The sequence below is a fragment of the Neophocaena asiaeorientalis genome, unplaced genomic scaffold (genome assembly GCF_003031525.2).
Source record: "Neophocaena asiaeorientalis asiaeorientalis breed wild unplaced genomic scaffold, Neophocaena_asiaeorientalis_V1.1 scaffold85, whole genome shotgun sequence".
NCBI classification, from domain to species: domain Eukaryota; kingdom Metazoa; phylum Chordata; class Mammalia; order Artiodactyla; family Phocoenidae; genus Neophocaena; species Neophocaena asiaeorientalis.
The window spans coordinates 4,480,535-4,504,724 of NW_020174301.1; the positions used below are offsets into that span (position 1 = coordinate 4,480,535).

General features: G+C 35.6%; 1 protein-coding gene across 2 annotated transcripts in view; it reads left to right on the top strand.

Annotated features, from left to right (window-relative positions):
- The window catches only part of NHLRC2 (NHL repeat containing 2), a 54,661-nt gene that overhangs the window by 23,817 nt on the left and 6,654 nt on the right, over nt 1–24,190 (top strand). For both annotated transcript variants that reach the window (XM_024755973.1, XM_024755974.1), the window contains 4 exons: nt 6,205–6,334; nt 19,598–19,697; nt 22,853–23,084; nt 23,655–23,777. In XM_024755973.1, coding sequence (XP_024611741.1) covers nt 6,205–6,334; nt 19,598–19,697; nt 22,853–23,084; nt 23,655–23,777 — 585 coding nt within the window. The remainder of the gene's footprint in view (nt 1–6,204; nt 6,335–19,597; nt 19,698–22,852; nt 23,085–23,654; nt 23,778–24,190) is intronic.

Genomic DNA, 24,190 nt, shown 5'->3' on the forward strand with positions numbered 1-24,190 from the left:
AGTCCTGCAATCAATTCCCACAAGGCTTCAACGTCTGATTCTCTAGGAATTCCTCCTCCCGTTGCTGGACCCCCAGGTTGGGAAGCCTGACTTGGGGCTCAGAACCTTCACTCCAGTGGGTGGACTTCTGTGTTATAAGTGTTCACCAGTCTGTGAGTCTCCCACCCAGCAGTTATGGGGTTTGATTTTACTGTGATTGCATCCCTCCTACCATCTCATTGTGGCCTCTCCTTTGTCTTTGGATGTGGGGTATCTATTTTGGTTAGTTCCAGTGTCTTCCTGTCAATGATCGTCCAGCAGCTAGTTGTGATTCTGGTGTTCTCGCAAGAGGGAGTGAGAGCACGTCCTTCTACTCTGCCATCTTGGTTCCTCCCTCCTCCTCTTTTCACTTTCTTAATCATGTCTTTTGATGCACAGAAGTTTTATATTTTGATGATTCCCAATTTATCTATTTATTTCTTTCATTGCTTATATTTTTTTGTGTCGTGTAAGAATCCACTGCCAAATCCAAGGTCACGAAGATTTATTCCTATGTTTTCTTCTAAGATTTTTATAGTTATGGCTCTCACAGTTAGGTCTTAGATCCATTTTTAGTTGATTTTTGCATATGGTATGAAGTAAGGGTCCAACTTCATTCTTTTACATGTGGATATCCAGTTATCCCAGAACCATTTATGGAAGAGACTATTATTTCACCATTGAATAGTCTTGGCAACCTTTTGAAAATTATTAATACATGCATGGGTTTATTTCTGGACTTTTAAGTCTATTCCATTGATCTATGTATCTGTCCTTATGCCAGTACCACACTGTTTTGATTGCTATAACTTTTAATAAGTTGTGAAATCAGAAAGTATGAATCCTCCTACTTACTTCTTTTTCAATATTGTTTTGACTGTTCTGAATCCCTTGCAATTCCATATGAATTTTAGGATCAACTTATCCATTTCTGCAAAAACTTCTGTTTCTTTCTCATGTACGTAAATTATATTTTTTGAAGGAACAAATGACAGTTTTATCTTTTCCCTTCTTATTTTTATACTTCCCATTTCCTTTTATTATATTGCTTTTAAGCATTACAGCCATAGTGGGTGTCTTGTCATGCTCGTAGTCTTAAATGGAACTCTTGTAAACTTTCTCCACAAGTTTAATATTTTCCATAGCTTTGGGAAATAAAATATTTATGAAGTTAAGAAACTTTATTCCTTGTTACTAAGAATTATTGTATGATTTTATTAAATGCATTTTCTACATTTATGGAAATAATTGTATATTTTTTTGCCCTTAGTATTATGATGTGATGAATTACATTAATAGATATTTTTGATGTTGAACCATCTTTTTAATCCTGGGATAAACCTTACCTAATCATGAATTTTTTAAAAAGTCAAATTGGATTTGATTATCCAAAATTATATTTAATATTTTAAAATTAAATGGCTCTATATTTTCTTGTACTGTTCTCACCAGATTTTGGAATCAAGGTCACACTAACCTCATCAAATGAGCTGGTTTTCATTCTTTTTCTGTTTTTTGGAATAATTTGTCTAACATAGGAATTAATGGTTTTGAATATTTATTAAAACTCCCTTGTAACATCACCTGGGCCCAGGGCTTCTTCCAAGAGGATTTTTTAAACTATCCTATCAGTTTCTGTGATACATTTCTTAAATCAAGGTCTATTTCAAGGCCCATCTGTAGCTGCCTATGGTATTTTTGCAGATTATATTTTGCAGATTTTGAATTCAGTAAAAATATAAATAAAGTTACACTGATGAATATTCTTTACGATTTCAGGATATTATAGAGCAGCTACTAAAAAAAATGCAAGAGGATTTCACCAGAATAAATCTGGTGATAAATGTAATTCACCATAGTAACAGAATAAAAGATGATGCTCCACTAGATTCAGAAAAACATTGGAAAACATTTAAAACCTAATCATGTTAAAATTAGTAAACTTCAAATGGAAATGAATGTCCTCAATATGATAAAATCAGGCCATCTGCAAAAAGCCTACAGCTACACTTAATGCAAAGTATTGAATACTTTCCCTTCAAGAGGGGGGAAAAGGCAGGGATCCCCACTCTTACCATGCCTATTAAACATTGTACTGGAAGTACTAGCCATTATAATAAGGCAAGAAAGAGAAATAAAAGATATAGAGGATGAGAAGAAAGAAGAATAACTCTATTTGTCAGTGACATGACATGTACATAGAAAATTCTAAGTAATCTATACAAAGTTACTTGAACTAATAAGTGAATTTGGAAAGGTTGCAAAATACAAAATCAGTATATAAAGATCAACTATATTTTTATTTTATTTATTTTATTTTTATTTTATATTTATTATATACTAGTAATAGTCAACTGGAAATGGAATTTTAAAATTCTATTTACTTAGCAACCAAAATAAAATACTTAGAATAAGTTTTTAGAAGTATATACAAGCCCTGTATACTTCAAACTATAAAAATTGCTGACAAAAATTAATATTGGATTGAAAAACTCAGTATTAAAATTCAGTTTGCTCTAAATTGATCTATAGATTCAGTGCCGTCCCAATTAAAACGCCATCAGGCTTTTTTGGTAGATATTAACAAACGGGTTCCAAAATGTATGTGGAAATGCAAGCAAAGGATTATTATATCTAAAACAATATTGAAAAAGAACAAAGTTGAAAGATTTACACTACCTGATTTCAAGATTTGCTATAATGCTATGCTATATACTCATGCTGTACTATGTATAATCAAGACAATGTCATACTTTCATAAGGGTAGATATATAGATCAGTAAAAAAGAATGCAGCACCTAGAAGTAACCTTACACCTGTGCAGTTACTTGATTTTCTTTTTTTTTTTTTTACAGGAAGCTCTAAGGTAATAGCTTGGAATTTTGGTGATGTGGGTTTGGGAGAAAAGTGAAAAAAAATGAATTTCAGTCTATGGGTGTCAGTATTCATGGGAGTCATCTTAAGAAATGTGCACTTACTGAAAGAGAACTCCATACTAGGATTTCTTTTCCTTGAGGTATATGTTAATGAATCACCTGGATAAGTGGTAATCAGAATATTGCTTCTAAAATACTATTTCTATAGAGCATGACTATCAATTAGTTAACTGAAAACTCCTTTTTTTCACACACACACACACACACACACACACACACACACTGTATTTTATTTTTACAAGAGATAAATAAACTGACACCAAGCATTGTAAATGGATGACCACAAGAAAAGCAACAATGATTGCAATTACCAAACACGAAACACACTCATACTATGTCATAATATTGACATTCAGTCCAGTAATTCTCCACTGTAACGGCTCCTTTACTTTGCAGAGAAAATTGATTTGTATATTTTTTCCTCTGAGTCCTTGTGGGATTTTTTTCTTCTTTTTATTCAAACAGAAAGTCACAAAAATTATAATCATCCTCATCAGTTCACTCAGTCCCATGTAATTAATTTTTTTCATCTTGATCTTTTGTTAGCACTTCTATGAATTCATCAGTTTTCCATTGGAGTTCTGAAAATGCTTATTCATTCAGTTCAGCAGTATAGTCAGTTACCAAAAACCTATACTTTTCAGTCTTTTCCATGAATTCCTTGAAGATGAAACCCTTTTCTAGGAACATTTTTGCAAAAGCATCAGAGTACACCCAGAACTGTCTGTAAATGACAAAAGACTTAAAAATGACCACGGTTAAAGATTTGATGAAAGATGATAATGCAATTGACAAGGAAATTTAGTTATTTCTGAGATATACATTTTAAAGTAATAACTAGAATTATGACTTATAACATTATACCAGAACATATAAGATTTTTAGAAATTTCATGTAATGTCTGAAACATATTAACATATTTCCATACAAATAACCCAAAGTAAGTTTAGTATTAGTTGTTTTTTGTTTGTTTTTTTGTACTGCAGGTTCTTATCAGGCATCAGTTGTATACACATCAGTGTATACGTGTCACTTGATTTTCTAAAAAGCATGAAATCAATCGGGAGAAAGGAAAGTCATTTCTGTACATTGTGCTTGAACAACTAAATACCAACATGGGGAAAAAATAAATATGACACCTACTTCACACACCATATACAAACATCAATTCAAGATGCATCACAGACCTAAATGTAAATGCTAAAACTATGAAGCTTTTACAAGAAAACATGAGAATATCCTTGTGACTTGCATGTAGGCAAAGGTTTCTCAAAGACGGGACACAGAAATAATCATAAAAGAAAAAAACTATAAATTCAAATTTATCTAAATGTAAAACTTCTATTAAACTTCACTGTTAAAGTGAAAAGCCACAGGCTGTCAGAAAATAGTCACAAAAATTCACAAAAACACATCTATGTAGGGGATTAGTATCCATGAAATATAAAGGCTTCTACAACTGAAAAATGAGAAGGCAAACCAATGAAAAATGAGCCAAAGATTTGAATATTTTTCAAAAGAAGATATAAGAATGACCACAAGCACATGGAAAAGTGATCAACATCACGAGCTGAGAAGGAAATGTACATTCAAACCACAATGAAATACCACTGTATATCCAGTATAATGGTTAAAATGAAAAAGACTGACAATACCATAGGCTGGCAAGGATGTGGAGCAGTTTGAACTCTCATACATCATTGGTGGGAATAGAAAATGATAGAGCACTGGAGAAAAACCTTTTGGGAGTTTTTTTGGGGAGATTTTTAATCAAACTAATCATATACTTTCCCTATAACATAGCAGTTACAGTCCTCTGTGTATACCCAAGAGAAGTGAAAGCATGTCCACAAAAAGGCTTATACAAGAATATTAATAGCAACTCTATTTGAAGGCCCCCAAACTGGAAATAGCCCAGCTGTCTGTCAGTAAGAAAATATATAAATGAACTGTGATGTATTCCTTATATGGAATACTGCTCAGCAATAAAAAGGAACATGAATAAATCTCAAACATGTTAAATGAAAGAAGCCTCACACAAAAGAGTTCATTACTGTATGACTCCATTTATCTGAGATCCTAGAAGAGTTACAACTAATCTGTGATGGAAATAAAAAATTAACACTGTTTGCCACTGGGGTCAAGAATGACTGGAAGGAGGTATGAGGGAACTTTCTGGAGTGAAGGTAACATTCTGTATATAAGTTGGGGCCACACAGGTTTATGCATTTTTGAGAATTTATCAGGTGATAGACTTAAGATTTGTGCATTTCGTTGTAAGTTTTGCCTCAAAAAAGGAAAAAGGAGATCTGAAAAAATATGGAACTCTAGTTAATGACAAGCCTACTGAAATATTTAGGGACAGTGTACTAATGTTTATGATTTACTTTGAAATGCATCAGAAAATGTAAATGAAGGATTGATAGCTGGATGAGATATGTGGTAAAGCAAGTCAGTGAACTGTTGATATATGGATGTTTGGTGCAATATTCTTTCAGCTTTCTCTTTGTTTGAAAATTTTCATGATAAAATGTTGAAAGTGTCTCAGGAGATGAAACCAGAGCATCTTTTTTCAGTAGAATGCATTGATTTTTTGGTTTATGAAGCAGAGGCTATGTAACATAGTAGAGCTAGAACTGGTTCAAATCCAAGATCCTTGACTTACTAGCTGTGGGATCTTGGGATCTTACTGAATGATCTGTGCCTCAGTTTACTCTAAAGTAATCAAAATCACAGTCATAGGGTTATTAAGATGGGTGGATGGATGGATGGATGATACTTGGATTAGTTCTTACCATATATTAAGCTCCATATGTGTCAATTACTAGCCAAGCATAATTGAAATACATACATTTAATTTAAGAAGCAAGTGTTTTCCTTGATTCTGCTTTAAATTTTCAAATTTCACCTTCTTTTAAAATATTTTATAGTTGAGATGAGATCAACAGCAGTTCTGGCATGATGAGGGAGGGGAGTAAGAGGAAAGTGGGGGAATGGACGGACGAAGAAATGAAAAGGACTGAGTTTTATGCATTTCAATAACAAGGTCACCATGTACTTGATTAGCCTTTTTTTTAAGCTTTTTTTTTTTAAGTATGTTGCACATGGGTTTTTTTTTACACACTAAAAACCACTCAGTTTTATTAATTAACATATAATAAGTTCACACATACTGTAAATAAAGTACATGTTTTCTGTATGTTCTACGGGAAATAGATGCATTGCATAAAACCTGTATTAATGTCTATAGATTGACCTAGAAGCTGAGATGGTGAGCACTGTAGCTGGCATTGGAATTCAAGGTACAGATAAAGAAGGTGGAGCTAAAGGAGAAGAGCAGCCCATTAGTTCTCCTTGGGATATAGTTTTTGGAAGGTCAGGTATGTAAACTTTTGATATTAAATATAAGTAAATTTTGCTAAGTAAAAGTTTTAAGATATTATGGGAACATTCATTTTTGACTAATTCTTTTACTAGTTATTTTATGCTTTTATACCAATGACTTGGGATTTGTTAATTGCATAAAAACAAAGCCAGCAGTAATATAGAGAAGATAGAGTAAATATATCATTATATATTACATGTAACATTACATACCTATTGTATTTTATACACAAGATAGGGTATGTATTTCTCTAATGTTAAAGAATTTCATCTTAGTTGCAGCTTCCAATTAACATAGTTCTGAATATTCTGAAATTGGACAGACTATAGTTTCAGAATTTCAAAAGATTATTCACACACTATACTGTTTAACAATGTCCTTTTTATTTACTGTCATATAAAAAATCAAGAAATGACAGAGGGTGTTTTTAGATTATCAATAAAATTTTAATTTAATTATTATAGCTTCTTTTGAGTAGTTAAAAAAACGTTACCTATATACAATGGAATATTACTCAGCCATAAAAAAGAATGAAATCTTGCCATTTGTGACAACATGAATGGACCTAGAGGGTGAGAAAGACAAATACTGTATAATTTCACTTATATGTGGAATCTAAAAACAAATGAGCAAACATAACAAAACAGAAAGAGAGTCATAGATACAACAAACAAGGAAGGGGATGGTGGGGATGAGTGAAATAGGTGAGGAAAATTGAGGTACAAATTTCCAGTTAAAAAAGAAATGAGTCACAGGAATGCAGTGTATAACATGAGGAATATAGTCAATAATAATACAATATCTTTGGTAACTAGACTTACGGTGATCATTTTGCAATGTATAGAAATATCAAATCACTACATTGTGTACCAGGAGCTATCATAGAGTTGTAGTCGATTATACTTCAAAAAATAAACAAACGTATAGAAAAAGAGATCAGATTTGTGGTCACCAGAGGCAGGGGTGGGGGATTTGGATGAAGGTGGTCAAAAAGTACAAAATTCCAGTTATAAGATACATAAGAAGTAGGGCTATAATGTACAACATGATTAATACAACTAACAGTGCTGTATGTGTATATGAAAGTTGTTAAGATGAGTAAATCCTAAGAGTTCTCATCATAAGGAAAAAAATTTTTTCTTTTCTTTTTTAATCTATATGAGGTGATGGATATTCACTAAACTTAATGTAATTATTTCATGATGTATGTAAGTCAAATCATTATGTTGTACATCTTAAACTTATACAGTGCTGTATATGTCAATTATATAAATAAAACTGGAAGAAAACGTTAAGATTAAAAAATAAAACTTAATTTAAAAAGTAAAAACTTTATCCTACTGAATTACTTAGAAAATTGAAAATGAGATTTGCCTTATTTTTACAATCTTTGTTACCTATATATTACTTGCCGAAAAGATAATCCAGCAGCGCTAGTACTCTTATTTTTCACTGGCCCTCAGCGTTGCTGACATGGTTATCTACGTGTTTAAAACCAGAGTAATGAAGAAAGAAATTTAGTAGAATATATTGAAAATGGAACTTGGAGCTAAATGGTTTGTATGGTTTTAATATATTTATAGAGTGACTTAAGCACCATCTTAGTTGGATGATTTTACATTTGAGATAATTTTTTTATGATGCCAGTTTGGTTATAATTCAAAGACCTTAATTTTTTCATTGTGATTAACTTTTTATAAAGCTTTTAATATTTATAAAGTAACTGAATGAACTTCTGGTACTACCTGCACTTAATATATGTAACTTAGGTATTTTGCGTAAGTTATTTTTGAAAATTCCATTTTTGGAATTTGGTGCCCTAATAATGATGAGTTGTTTTAGTGGCTCACAGTGGGGAGGGGTTGAGAAGGTAGAGGGAGCAGTGTGTCTCAAGAGCAGTCAATAAGGAGATATATTATATGTAGAGATTTTTAAAACAATAAGAAAACCAACTACACCTCGATCTTCTTTTTATCACCATGCACCAGCAATTCTAAATAATTTCAGGGTTAAAAATACTCATCCCCATCAGGACTTAACCGGACTTGCCTCCCTGCTTTTGGTACACACCTGAGCTATTTGAACATAATCTTATAGATGGAAAAACAGTCTGAAATATATCTGTTAGTAAAATATAGTCAAAGTGGATGAGAACTGTTATTTTGGTATGTTATTACCTTCCCTCAAGGAAAATAAGAATTCTCTTAATATGTAAGCCCCAGTGATTTATAGTTAATAGTCCATATAGCAATTCAGTTATTGATATTTATGTTTTACATCTTACAGCGTGTATTTACTGTCTGTCAGTAATTGCCACAGTAAAGCTTCATAAGAAATCATCCCCAAACTCATATAAACCTAAACCTTTATTTCTCACTTACATACAGGGTTGGGGTTCAGTTGATCAAGGCTGAGCCTGGGCTTGGTTCCAGACTGTTTTTTGGGTCCAGATCTGCTCCATTTGTTTCTCCTTTTTCTTGAGCCAGTAGCTGACTGAGGTATATTCTTTTGGCAAAAGGCAGGAGCACAGGAGAGTAAGCCCAGTTACACACATTTAAAGCCTTTGCTCATGTCATATCTGCTTACCTACTGTCATTAAAGCAAGTCACATAACTAAGCTCAAAGTTACGGGGCAGGGATATGCACTTTGCCTACAGTGAGGCAATGGCAAGGGTGTGGTTGTATTATTACCACAGAGGAATAAAGACTTGAGACCAGTAATTCAATCTGTTACATATTTCAGAATTTATATTGCTTAAAAACAGGGTGTACTTTACCGGATGCTTTACTAAGTTGGATTTATTTAATAAAGTACTTACATATTTTTATAGGCTAAAAATTTTTCAGTCATACTTTATGGCATGGAATTTCTGGTTGTTTATCTCATATTGAGAGTGTACCCAAATTGCTTTCCAAGAAAAATATTGGCCCTGTTGACAAGTACTCCCTCAGCTTCCAACTGGAGTGATGTGCTGAGGCTTGTGTCTTTATTAAGCTCAGCTTTTAGAAAAGGAAGTGAATCCTACCTTAGCTCAATAGATCATTAAAAGCATATGGTTCCACATTTAACTTACAGTTTAAATTAGCTTCACTCCAGGTACTTGGCAAGAGGAGTAATCTTGAATGCACTTAAATAAGCTCAACACCTTTCAAAATGCTAAGAGAAAATGGTTTTCAAGTACTGTATGAAGGACCTATAATCACAATGACTACAAGAGTTTTTAACCTTGAGTTATATACTCAAGGCATTCATGGTTAGATTTTGCGAAGTACTTAAATTTCCCAGAAATTTTATTTAAGGTTTGGGGGAGTTGGTCAGATTCTCATCAGTTTCGAAGTGGTGTGTTACCCCAAAACATTTTAAGAGCCACTGCTTTAAATCACTCTGAAGTCTAATCCTGGATTAATGCATTATTGTCAGAGTATGGGGAAACTGGATCATAGAATAATTGCTCTCCTTACAATTGTTTTTACTTAACTGTATTTTGACATCATGTCATTCATTTAAAAATATATTAACACATCAACATATCTTACATTCATTTATATATGTATATGTTTCATATTATATATTTCATCAAACCACAGTCCTGTGGGACTTCTGAACTGTTTTTACTACAAGGGTTTGCTGCTAATTTCAGTTATTATCTTATAAATAACCTCTCTGATTATCTACTAGAGAATTTTTCTGTGTTATAGATAATTGTGTTTTTTTCTAAGTATCAAGTTTGTTTTTAAGCTCCTGGATAATTTGAATATCATAACTGATTGTGTTTGCATTGTTATATTGATTCCTAGGAAACTTAGAGACAGATTTGTCTCTAGCAAAGTGTAACGGAAACATGACATTCATTTTTTTCTTTAACATCTTTATTGGGGTATAATTGCTTTACAATGGTGTGTTAGTTTCTGCTTTATAACAAAGTGAATCAGTCATACATATACATATGTTCCCATATCTCTTCCCTCTTGCATCTCCCTCCCTCCCACCCTCCCTATCCCACCCCTCCAGGTGGTCACAAAGCACCGAGCTGATCTCCCTGTGCTATGCGGCTGCTTCCCACTAGCTATCTACCTTACGTTTGGTAGTGTATATATGTCCATGCCTCTCTCTCGCTTTGTCACAGCTTACCCTTCCCCCTCCCCATATCCTCAAGTCCGTTCTCCAGTAGGTCTGTGTCTTTATTCCTGTCTTACCCCTAGGTTCTTCATGACATTTTTAACCCTTAAATTCCATATATATGTGTTAGCATACGGTATTTGTCTTTCTCTTTCTGACTTACTTCACTCTGTATGACAGACTCTAGGTCTATCCACCTCATTACAAATAGCTCAATTTTGTTTCTTTTTATGGCTGAGTAATATTCCATTGTATATATGTGCCACATCTTCTTTATCCTTTCATCTGATGATGGGCACTTAGGTTGTTTCCATCTCCGGGCTGACATTCATTTTTTAATATTACTTGGCTGCATCTTTCTTTTCTACTCTATTTACCTATTGTTTCAATTTTCTTATTTTAAATTTATTTATCTTACTAGGGTTTATTTCCTTGTAAACTACCTGAATACTTTGTGAAATAAAAGTAGAAGTAAATAAATCCAGTAGAATAATTTATTTTTATTTATTTATTTTTTGCTGTATGCAGGCCTCTCACTGCTGTGGCCTCTCCCGCTGCGGAGCACAGGCTCCGGACGCGCAGGCTCAGCGGCCATGGCTCACGGGCCCAGCCGCTCCGTGGCATGTGGGATCTTCCCAGACCGGGGCACGAACCCATGTCCCCTGCATCGGCAGGCGGACTCTCAACCACTGTGCCACCAGGGAAGCCCCAGTAGAATAATTTACTGAACTGATTGGGTATGATAATTGATCCATGTGGAAAAAAAAAATCTGTTAATCATAAAACTAAAAATGCTTTAAGAACTATAAATGTACATTTATAGAATGTACTTTTTTTTTTTTTTTTTTTGCAGTATGTGGGCCTCTCACTGCTGTGGCCTCTCCTGTTGTGGAGCACAGGCTCCGGACACGCAGGCTCAGCGGCCATGGCTCACGGGCCCAGCCGCTCCACAGCATGTGGGATCCTCCCAGACTGAGGCACGAACCCCTGTCCCCTGCATCAGCAGGCGGACTCTCAACCACTGCGCCACCAGGGAAGCCCTATAGAATGTACATTTTTAACCAGTCTTTTGATGTTTAAGTGTGTCTTTTCTGACAGTCTTATACCAATCACAGTGTATTGTTTTGGTTTCCTTAAACTGTGATGAGTTTTTAAAACACCTGCAAAGAAAACAGGGCTGAAATTTTTAAAACCTATTCTTTCCAATTGTCTTTCCACATCTTATTCACTAACAATTTGACTTTGCTACTTGGCTTTATTGTCTTTCCAAAGTATTAACTTTGTTTTCAGAGGAAAAACTTCCTTCCAATTCATTCATATTGAATTGGTTTGAATATATTTAAATTATGTAATTGTAAAACTGGTTTAAGCAGATGTGGGATTAAATGCAACTTGAAGGGGACTGTGGTTAAGAAAAATTGTTCTTGTAAGCACTTAAATTTTTTAATACTTTAAGAATTATATAGAATATTTCTGAAATTCTACCATAGTTAGGAATATGAGAAAGGATGGAATTATCAGAAGGGAAACATGAAAAATAGATAGGGTATTGTGGTATCATCATATATTAAGCTGTTCTGCAGTGCAAACAATGGACCACAGCTACACCTGACAGCATGGAGAAGTATCAGGAAATCTGTTGAGTGGAGAAAGCACCTTTTATAGAATGTTCAGTAGCAAGCAAGACTGACTATACATTGAGAGATCCATTCAGACATGGTAAAATTTTAAAATCAAAGAAGATAATGAAAAACACAAATTTTTAGACTGGTAGTTCCTTCTGGGAAGAGGAGGAGGATATGCTCACAGAGGGATGCAGGAAGTTTTCACATAATCTTCCCTTTTCTTGAGCTGGTGTTGTGCACATGGATGTTTAGTTATTATTTAACCTTTATGTAGAACAGTTATCCATTCATATGCATATTTAAGTAAAAATTAAACCTTAAAAGGAAAGAAAATAGATCATATAAAGAGAGTGAAAAATAACAAAGACAATATGCAGTTGAATATATACCCCACCAAGAGACTCAGATAATGAACAGCGTACACTTCAAAAAGAGATTAGGGAAAGGGACTTGAAATACCTCTGATTATTTTAAATATATATGTAATATGTAAATGTGTGTGTGTTTGTATTTTTAATAGTACCTGAATATTTAACCTAATTATGCCATTACAGTGATAAAAGCATGGAAATAATTCACATACATTGATTTTTACAAAAAATCACTTTATAAAAGTTATTTTCATCTTTGTCCATTTTTGATTATCACTCTAAATATGGTCAAAACTTTATAATGCACTAAAAATAATTAAAAAGAACTCCAATAAATTCATTTTTTCACCAGAAACATTGCCATGTTTCTAAAATGCATACCAAGTCTGTGCTGTCTCCACTCATGCCCTACAATAACCTGAGAATTTCTTTTATCGTAAAGGTCAGAACCCCTGCTAGTCTCTAAGTACTTCAGACTTCACCTGATTTTAAATCATTTACAGAAAAGATAGTGTGCCCAAATGCCATTAACCTTCCTTGGCCCTTTAATCAGCATTTCCCTAGATAGAAATTTAGTTGTACTTATTTGACCTTTAATGATTGAAATCCAACTATTTAGTATGCTAGTCTGGTAATCTACAGCTTAGATAATATGTTTCTCTGACTTCCATTAGTATGCTCTAAATAAAATACATTTATCCTCTTATCGGATAATACAAAATTTTTTTGAGGAATAAATTTTATATAATGTGACTAGTGTGTTTTTATTTTAACAAAATAAAAACAGTAGTAGTATTTTTATATCTGAATAACTATTATCGCACTGACTTGGTGTTTATAAGGGTTTTTTTTCAGTTCGAATGATGAGGTAATAATTTACAGAAAGTAACATTTACCCTTAATAGGTGTAAGTTCTATTATGAAGAATCTTTATAACCATTGCTACAATCAAGATATAGAATATTTCCATCACCCCAAAAAGTTCTCTTATGACTCTGTTCAGTCCTCCCTCCCTCACCCTCTACCACCCACTCTACCCACTCCACCCACTGGCAACAATGATTCCTGGTTCCTCTGTATAGTTTTGTATGTCTGGTTTCTCTCAGTTACCATAATCTTCTGCGATCCATCCATGTTCTTGCATGTATCAGTAGTTCTTTTTTATTGCTGAGTAGTATTCCATTGTATAGCTGTACCACAATTTGTTTATTAACTCACCAGTTGGTAAGCGTTTCAGCTGTCTCTGGTTTATGGCAATTATGATTAAAGCCTCTATAAACGTTTGTGTGCAGGTTTTTATGTGGACGTATATTTTCTCTTGGGCAAATGCTTAGGAATGAAATTGCTAGATCACATGATAAGTGTATGTGTAATTTTGTAAGAAACTGCCAGACTGTTTCCCAACGTTGCTGATTTCTTAAAAATCCCGTGTCTGGCTGGAGTAATTTTGCTTTTGCGTGTAGAACTAACTTTAACATTTCTTGCAGCACTTGTCTGCTGACAGTGATTTCTCTTGGCCCTTTCTTTGGAGGGGGAGGGTCTGAAAAAGTAATTAGCATTCATTTTTGAAAGCTATTTTTACTCCATAAAGAAGTCTGGATTGGCGCTTTTTTTTTTTTGATATTTTAAAGATGTCATTCCACTGTGTTATAGCTTACATAGTATAAACGAGAAGTCTGATTTAATTCTTTTCCTAGTTCCTTAGTATAAACAATGTGTTTTTTCCTCTGGCTGCCTTGGAGATTTTCTCTTTGGCTTTCAGCAGTTTCATTGATACATCGAGGAGTCACCTGCTCAGAATTCTTGATGTCCTTCGTTATTTGGAAAAATTCTCAACCATTATCTTCTCAAATAGTTTTTCTGCTCCTTTCTCTTCTTTCTGGGATTTCAGTTACTCGTATGTTAGATTCTAATATTATATTCAACAACTTTTACATATTATGGTTTTGGGTTTTTTTTAATGTTCACCCTTTATTCTCTTTGTGTTTCAGTGTGCATAATTTCTGTTGATTTAGCTTTAGGGTCATTGAATTTTTCCTCAGCTGTGTCTAGTCAACTGATGAGCTTGTTGAAGGAATTTTTCATTTCTGACATTATTCTTTTTCTAACAGTATTTCCATTTTAATATTTGTTAGAGATTTCATCTATCTGCTCAAATTCCCCATCTATTTAGGTATGTTGGCCATCTTTTTCTCTAGATTCTTTACCATAGTAAGCATAGTGATTTCAAAGTCTATGTCATAGATCTAAATTTCAGGTCAGCTCTGAGTCTGTTTCTGTTGATCGCTTTGTCTCTTGAAAATGTTTTTTTATTTGTTTTTTTATTTTGTTTTGCTTACATTTATGTGTGTCTTCTCATTTTTTTGTTAAATTCCAGTCATGCGTGGAACTATGGAGGCTGAGATCAATAGTATTTGTCATTATTATGGGAGGTCGAGTCAGTTTAGTCAGAAGCTGGCCTGGATCTGGATTTTATTATTGCTGTGAGTTCTGTCAAGTCACCATGGCTTTCACAGTCCTCTAGCAGTGGGCTGTTGCCTAAGCCTGCGGGGCTAGATGCTAGAGACTTTTTCTTAGTGTTAGTACTCCACCGTCAGCTTTCAGTCAGCCAGCACAGATCCCCGAGGGATAGACTGCTGCTGTCTTTCTGTACTAGGTTGCATTGGGGCTAAGGGAGAGTTCTCTGTTGTTCTGGTGAGCCTCAGTCTTAGGGAGGCACTGTGTACCTGGGCCTCCATGAAACAAGGTGGAGAGCTTAGAGCTTTTTCAGTGATTCTGTTCCTTCTCTCTCTGGCAGCTTAACTCTCTCTTACATTTGTGAGTGGTTTTGAAGCGTTTCCTGCTTCTCTCCCAGCAGTGGGAAATCTCTACTTGGTGTCTGGGGTCTTTGGCCAAAGACATTTCCTTGCCCCTCCACCAGAGAGTTTTTTTTTTTTTTCCTCTCCCCCTCCTCCAGTTATAATTAATCTTTTCCTGTGCCCTGGCAGTGACAGACTTTGTTGCTTTTTCCTAGTGGATTAAGGCTTTGCTTTACAGGGGAGATTTAGAAGCTGTGCAGAAAAAACCATTTACACTAATGGATGATTTCACAGATGCCATTAAGAGGGTTCTAGTCAGTGGGATCTATTTTGATCATAGTTGCTTAAAATAACACAGAATTTGTAAAAGCTGAACTGCAGGTAATTTTTATATTCATATTTCATTTGCTGATTTTGTTCCTGTTTTCTGAAACTATTTCACTAATCCTTCTTGATAATTGATAATTATGAGGCATTTTGCCTTTAAAAATACTTAACTCCCAAAACCTTTTTAGCTATTGGCATTGTCCTTTTTCTATTTTTAATTTGTGACTGCTGTAAGTCAGTGATTCTAAGGACACTTTTTTTTTTTTAATAAATTTATTTTATTTATTTATTTTTGGCTGCATTGGGTCCTCGTTGCTGCACGGAGTCTTTCTCTAGTTGTGTCGAGCGGGGGTTACTCTTCGTTGCGGTACAGGGGCTTCTTATTGTGGTGGCTTCTCTTGTTGCAGAGAACGGGCTCTAGGCGAGTCTTTCTCTAGTTGTGTCGAGCGGGGGTTACTCTTCGTTGCGGTACAGGGGCTTCTTATTGTGGTGGCTTCTCTTGTTGCAGAGAACGGGCTCTAGGCACATGGGCTTCAGTAGTTGTGGCTCACGGGCTTAGTCGCTCCACAGCATGTGGGATCTTCCTGAACCTGGGATCGAACCCATGTCCCCTGCATTGGCAGGCGGATTCTTAACCACTGCCCCACCAGGGAAGTCCCAAGTGCACTCTTAATTTAAGGTTGAAATGTTCATGATTGCCACATTCTTGTTAGAATGAACTAATACCCATACTTGGTGATACCACTATATACTTTTTTTTTTAAATAAATTTATTTTTATTTTTTGCTGTGTTGGGTCTTCATTTCTGTGCAAGGGCTTTCTCTAGTTGCAGCGAGCGGGGGCCACTCTTCATCGCGTTGCACGGGCCTCTCTTGTTGTGGAGCACAGGTTCCAGGCGCGCAGGCTCAGTAGTTGTGGCTCACGGGCCCAGTTGCTCCACGGCATGTGGGATCACACCACCAGAGAAGTCCCACAACTATATACTTTAGATTTAAAAATCCAGGATGAACAGTATAAACATGATTATTAGTTTGATAGACATTATAAATGCCAGACTACACCCCCCCATTTTTTTAAACTCCCATTTTATTTACAAGAACAAACTCTTCAGCCCTCACTGAAATGGTTAGGTGGGTAAAGACTTCTTGAGTGGCAGTTTAGCAAGGAAGTGATGAGCCTGGACTCTGGGGCCAGACCACTTGGGTTCTAATTAGTTTCACATCTTAGCAGTTGTGTGACTTTGGACAAGTTACTCAGCCTCTTGATGCCTCAGTTTCCTCATCTAAATGGGAGATACTAATAGTATCTACCTCAAATGTTTATTGTGAGAATTATGAGAATTAATATATGGAAAGCACCCAGAACAGTGCCTGGCACATAGAAAGTACTATATAAGTGTCCGTTGTTATTGTTGTTTGCTGTAAGATTCTCATTATGAAAATCTCAAGATGTTGATAAGCTGAACCAAACCAAAAATGGAAAGGCAAGGGACTGGAAAAAATCCTTGAAAGAGATTATTTGGCCACAGCCTATTCCAGAGGCTACAAGAAGAGAAGGGCAGAAGGAGTGACCTAGCCACAAATACTGGAGTATAAAGCCTTGGTTACATTTGATCAGATCTCAATTTCTGATCACACATTAAAGTACACTTGGGTAATTGAATCCAAAGCTAAGTCCATGGAGCAGGGGTGGAAGGGAGGGAGAAGAGAACGGGCCAAGCAGAGTGTTGGCCAGAAGAGCACAGGCTCACTTCTGTAGTTCCTTCGTTCTGATCAGAGCACTAATAATCTGGAATTGGACTCACTAATGGATTATTATTCCAGGTTCAGCTGTGTGAATACCAACAAATTATTTAACCCCTTTGAATTTCAATTTCTTTATAAAATGGAGATGATAATAACTAGACTTGCTAATGTTGTTAAAGGAAATAATCCATATAAAGCGCTTATTATTAGCTCAGTGCCTTAAACAGGAAATGTTCCGAATGGTTTTCATTTTCACCACCATGCCCCTCGTCATTATCATCCTCATCAACTGGTATGTAGAATCATAAATTCCTGAATCCCGACCTGACACAGCCTCTGCTTCTACACTATTTCTCATACCTCCAGCTTCTAAAGGAAATAAGTACACAGAGACCAAGACCAAACAGATGCTCACACTAATATTACGATGAAGCTCTGGCCTCATAGGTAGACCCTAGTTGAACTAGCCTGGCCTGTTTGGAGAAGTAGATAATGGAGACCTGATTTGGTCTTTCACTCCTGTATATACCAACACAGCTCTTCTTTGGCAAAGTAGAGAGGCTTTAAACCCATGTCATCTTCTAATGATTATAGTTTTATTTCCAATCTTTATGCTTTTTGCTTCTTTTTCTTGTATGAATTAGGACCTTCATATGATGCTAAATAAGTGTTGATAGCAGATCTCCTTGTCTCATTTCTGTTCTCAGGGGGAATGTCTTAGTTCGGGCTGCCATAACAAAATGCCACAGACTGGGTGGCTTAAACAACAGAATTTTATTTTCTCACAGTTCTGGAGGCTAGAAGTCCAAGGTCAAGGTGCCAGCATGATTGGTTTCTGGTGAGAGCTCTCTTCTGGCCTATAGATGGTCACCTTCAACCTTTGTCTTCACATGGCAGGGGCAAAATAAAATAAAAGAATATAATAATGAAAAGTTTTTGATCTAGTTCTAAAGTGATTAAGCAGAGACTTGAGTCCCCAGAATATATGGATGCACTGTCACTTTTAATTTATGTTTATTAAAAATATTTGACTATGAAAAATTAAATGGAAATAAACTACTTTCCTTTAGATTTCATATGATAGCAATTAACACAGCAAAAGAGGCAGCATGTTAAATAGATTTTCTTGTTGGACTTCCTGGGTTCAGATTCCAGTTCCTTCATTTACTAGCTCTGTGATCCTGGCAAGTTAGCTAACCTGTCTAAGCCTCAGTTTCTTTTGTAAAGGGCCTGTAAGAAGGGCTTTTTGAGAAGATTTAAGTGATAATCTCTGTAAAGTGCTTGGCACATAGCAACCACAGTTTATTGACTGTCAACATTTTTGTTAAACAAAATTTAAATTAAATAAACAAAATTTAATTTTGTTAAATTAAAAGACACTTGAAAGTAATTCAAGTTAAGGAAGAAAAATTCCTTCTGGACGCAACTACTTGAAGTTAAAGAAAGTACAAATAAAATAGCCTTTCCGATATATTTATTTTAGCATGTGTCTGACCAAATTATTTTAGTGAAAATGTCTCAACTACATGTAAAAGTAGCTTCAGAATACAGCTTAATTAAATATTTTGAAAATAGAATTAATTTGAGAAACAGAGCCTTGTCACATTGTAATAAGTTGTAATATCAGTCTTAAAAAAACAGAAAATTATTAATTTTAGAAAACAGCTATATTGTAATATAGTGTACTCTTAGGTTTATTACATGTCAATCATATCTTTTTGAAAAAGGTTCACAACAATTAAACAGTAGATTTTTAAAGAGCAGCAGTGATGTGAGTCTTAAGTCTAAAAGCTAATACTGGGGTAGAAAAATATATTTCTTAAACTATTAAAACATACAGTCCTTTCATGAGAAATTGTTCAAAGAACTATTCCTATATTCCTAAAGCATGTAATTTAGGTACTTGAGTGCCAGAGTTTCTTTGGAGAGTGTGTGTCAACGCATTTCTTCTGTTACATAAAGTAAGAAATCAGATGTTTAAAAACATTGTGCCCAGAGATGCAGAGGGACATTTTGCTATTAAGAATACTTCGGATTTCTGTGAATGTAAATTTATAAGTCTAAAGAAGTAAACTTTTCACGAGGAAAATGGAAAAATTTCCAAAATGACTTAAAACGTTGCAAATATTTTTACTTGCAAATATTTTTACTTTCTTCTATCAGATGATTTATAAACATACTACTGTCTTCCCTTAATTTAAATTTCTGAAAGATTGGGAATGTTTGTATTAACCAGATATATCTGTAGTAATTACTGTTTATTTTCATAAAGGTCCAGAGGTCCAAAGAGACGACATTCTGTGGATAGCCATGGCAGGGACTCATCAGATATGGGCATTCCTGCTGGACTATGGCAGATTACCAAAGAAAAAGTAAGTGGTAACTTTGGTAACATCTCTCTTCGGATAAGCGTGGCGTTCACAGAACTCCTTTTCCCGAAGTTTCCATCCTCGTAACTCTCACTGTACTGGTCAGGATGTGCTGGGCTGTGCTCCCATAACCAGCAGCCCAGGTCCCCGGTGGCTTAGGACGAGGTCTGTTTGCTGGGGGAGCACTACTCTGCCCCCCAGGCTGATGCAGCAGCCACCGTCTGGAGCTCTGCCAGCTGTCCTGGCAGAGAGAGACAGAGCTGGGGAGTTGCTCACTGGCTCTGAAAACTCCTCAGAAGTGACACACATCACTTGTACTCGTCAGCCCAAGTAAGGCTCGTGACCACACCCAACTTTGGGGAGCTTGGGAAGAGCGGTCCCCCCGAGCATCCACAAGGAGAACTGGGAGCATCTTTCATTTTAATGCGCATTTCTAATATCCCTGATCATTAATTCAGATATTTGAAGACTGCATAGCAGACTAGTTAATAGCTCAGGTTTTGTAGTCAGGCCTGAGATTGAGTCCTGGCTTTGCCACTTACTATCTACATGAGCTTGGGAGAGTCACTTTAACTTTCTAAGCCTCAGTTTCCTTATTTATATCTACCTCATAGGCTTGTTTTGAGAATTAATGTGTGTGAAAGGCTCAGCCTGGTGCCTGGCGTGTACAGTAAATGTTGGTAGCATTGCTGCCACTGTTAGGGGTATAAAGCTGGAAAAGTAGTGTCTCTACAAATTTTCTTGTATTTTTTCTATAGAGCCTTTCCTATTCTCCCTAACACCCCAGCCTTCCCCTTCCCTGCCCTCCCCTCCCATCTCTCCCTTCTTCCCCTCTCCCTCCCTCTCACCCCTCTCTCTCTCTCACCTTCTGTTTTTGGTTGCACTTACTTGTTTACATAACTGTTTTCTCCTAGTAGACTGCCTCTTAAAGGAAAGGACCCTTTCGCATTCACTTTTGTGTCCCCTGTACCTAGCACAGTATCTGACACATGATAGGAGCTCAGTAAGGGTCTGCAGAAGAAATAAATGAATGAAAGTCATAGACCATAAAGACTGTCAAACCACCCTAGAAAGCAAGTGTCAGTCACCTCAGTTACCTTTATCAGTAGAAAGGGGCAGTCATATAGATAATCCAAAATATCAGATATTCTAAAGAGTGTATGTGTGTGTGTTGCTTTGTACGATGTTTTGCAACATTTAATCATTCATCTAACAAATATTTATTAAGCAAACTAGGCACTGTGCTTGGCCGTAGGGATGAAGTGATATGTTTACTATATTAAGAATAAAATGAAAAGATGTGGTTACTGTCCTCAGCAGGTTTTCAGAGGAAGAATCAGATCAGCAAAAACAAACAAAAAATAGTTGGGAAGTACAGACGCTGTGTGCAAAAGGAATCACTGCAGTAGTCCTTTAAATGGAAGTTGTCCCTTACCTAAATAAGAGGAACACCTGATATAAATAAGATCTGAGGTATCAAGGAAGGCTTCCTGGAAGATGGTACTAAACTAAAACCTGATAGAGAGTAGAAAGGAGTTCAGAAGAGTAGAGGTTTTCCAGGCAAGAAATGACCCTAGTGATGTCAGTAGCAGCCAGATCATGAAGTGCCTTGTGAGTCTTTTTTTAGAGATTTGAAAGTTATTCTGCATATACCTTTATAGGAAGTTTTAAGCTGGGAAGTGACATAAGATTTGTGTTTTTGAAAGGACACTGGCAGCATTTGGAGCGTGACAGTACTGGAGACAGAGATACAAGTGAGGAGGCGATTGCTGTTATCCAGGCCAGAGCTGATAGTAGCCCAAACAGCGACAGGACCGATAACATAAGATGAGGAAAAAAGTAGTAGCAGAGATGACCAGAATATGCTGTTGTAAGCGATGACTGTTTTGGACCTAGATGGTCAAGAGTGGACTAAATTTCCACATAAGTAGAGTTGTCACTTGTTTGCAATAGTAAAGTGTCCATTTGGATCACATTGACCTGTATTATAATTTTAAGGACCCTTTATCGTTATTTGTTACTGATCTTCAAGTGGTAATAGCTCCTGAGCTTTTAGAAGTTACCGTTTCTCCCCACTCTTTCTACCTTTAATAAAGGCAACTCCTTTTTAAAATCGTTGTAACTCCTTTATTTGTTTGGCATATTGGTTATTACATGTATTCCTCTGAGTAGGTTATTTTTACGAGTTCCTTGAATAAATGGCTGTATTTATACATTTTGTGTCCCTTTGCCTCCACTCCTGGCTCCCTACCAAAGTTAGCATTGGGATCATATCAACTAGTAAATGATATGATGGTCATTTTAGACTTTTGCATGTTGTGCCCTATTAGGAAAAGATATACATATAGTCTCTCGTTATTTTGCATCTGAAGTCAGCTTCTTCCCTCCCCTCAACCCAGGACGTTACCATGTCTTCCTTACAGTTCCTCTGACATAAACTTAGAAGCCAAGGTATAAAACTTTCTCTGCATTACAAAAGGAATCATTACGATAGTCCTTTAAATAGAAATTTCCCTACTGTATATAAGAAATGGATTTGTACAATCGATTAGTTAAAGCAGTGTAGTCATATTATTATCTTAAAATGAGTACCTGGCTATCTTTCACAAATTATTCTTTTAATTCTTTTTTCTAGTCTCTACTTATATACAAGGAAATAAAACATTTTTAATGAAAATTTAAGCTTTACGCTAGCAAGAGCTAGAAAAGGTTACCTAGATCTTTTTAATTCCCTTTCAGAACCTAATGTTGCATGAAGCTAAGAAGAGGTCAGGAAGTAAAGGTGGGATCTAGCTGTACCTACCTCTCATCACTTGGAGGAAAAAAAAAAAAAACTATCCCATCAATGATATGATCTTTATTCTTATATTTCTAACTTTGTCAGTGGTTTCCTGTCTTGCCATTGAGAATAGTTTCACTTTTGTGTATGTCAAAAATTTAAAAAGGTAGAAAGGTCTCTACACAGTGGATAAATAAGTTAATGATTAGAAATGACGGTGAAAGGTGATCTGCACAATTTAGGCCAAGATCACTGGATTTTTTTTTTTTTTTTTGTATATAATGCTGTCACCATTGATTTCATCATTTACATTCATTTGTTTAATGAAATTGGACACAGTATAACAATGTTGACTTCACTATGAATTTGTCTTTTTTAGTGAGTTAAAAAAAGGAACCTGCCTTCGGTTTGCTGGAAGTGGAAATGAAGAGAATCGAAATAACTCATATCCTCACAAAGCCGGTTTCGCCCAACCTTCAGGTCTTTCTCTGGCCTCAGAGGATCCCTGGAGCTGCCTGTTTGTAGCAGATAGTGAGAGCAGTACAGTGAGAACCGTCTCGCTGAAAGATGGAGCGGTGAAGCACCTCGTGGGAGGAGAGAGAGATCCTATGGTAATGAGAAGCACCCTCGTGTGGTGTGCCTGCTTAACAAGCTTGTGACTTTCTGAATTGTGAAGAGTTAATAAAGTTTAGGAAGGAGAAAGTTCTTGGCTTATCCATGTTAAAATGGAAGTCAAACCAAAGGAAATGTGAGTATGAAGAAATACAAGTAACAAAACCACCGAAGAAAATAAAATGACTCGACTTGATTATATATAAATGTCAAAGTTTCAGGAGAAAAAGAAGGATAAAATATTGATTACCAAGCAAGGGGAAAACGTAGATTAGATATTTGGCAGTAGGGTGGAAAGAGCACCAGATCAGTAGACTTGACCTGTTCCTGATCAGCTGTGTGATTTTTGTGAATAAAATTCCTAAGCATCACAAATTAATTCAAGTTCAGAATTCTATCATTTTTTTCTAATTTCAGTCAAATGCCCAACCCTATTTATATGAAATCAGACTTCTTCCCCTTTAAGTAGCATATATAGCTATCTTAATTTTCACTTTATACCCTAACAAAGCACTGTAAAAAATTTTAATACATGCTGTTTCTTTCTTTTTTAAAAAAAAAAATAAAAGAATTTATTTGCTTTTGGTGATGTTGATGGAGTAGGAATCAATGCAAAGCTTCAACACCCACTTGGAGTAACTTGGGACAAGAAAAGGAATTTAGTTTACGTGGCAGACTCTTACAATCACAAGGTAAGTCTTGAAAGAATTATATAATACCCTGCTTTTCACTTGCAGTATTTAAAATGCTGAAAGATCTGTGAGCCTCCTACAATTACCGCTAAAATATAGCGAGGAATGACAGTTTTGGACAACTGTACATAAGCCTTTCTGTTCTTTTCTTGGTCCTTTCTTGCAGAGAGGATGTGATGGTACTCTGAGCTGGGGGGAAAGGACTGAACAAATTCCCAATGACTAGCCAAAACTTGTGAATTGCAAGCCATTAAAGCTGCTTAGTAAGGTTGAGTAAATGAGGACAAGGCGGGTAGCAGGGAAATTAACACGTCAAGTAACGAATGAACATTTTTGAGCCTTTGCACGGTTGCCACGCCTGTTAGCAAGTAATTCCATTTTCATCAGCATTTCCATTTTTTTTGTCTCTACTG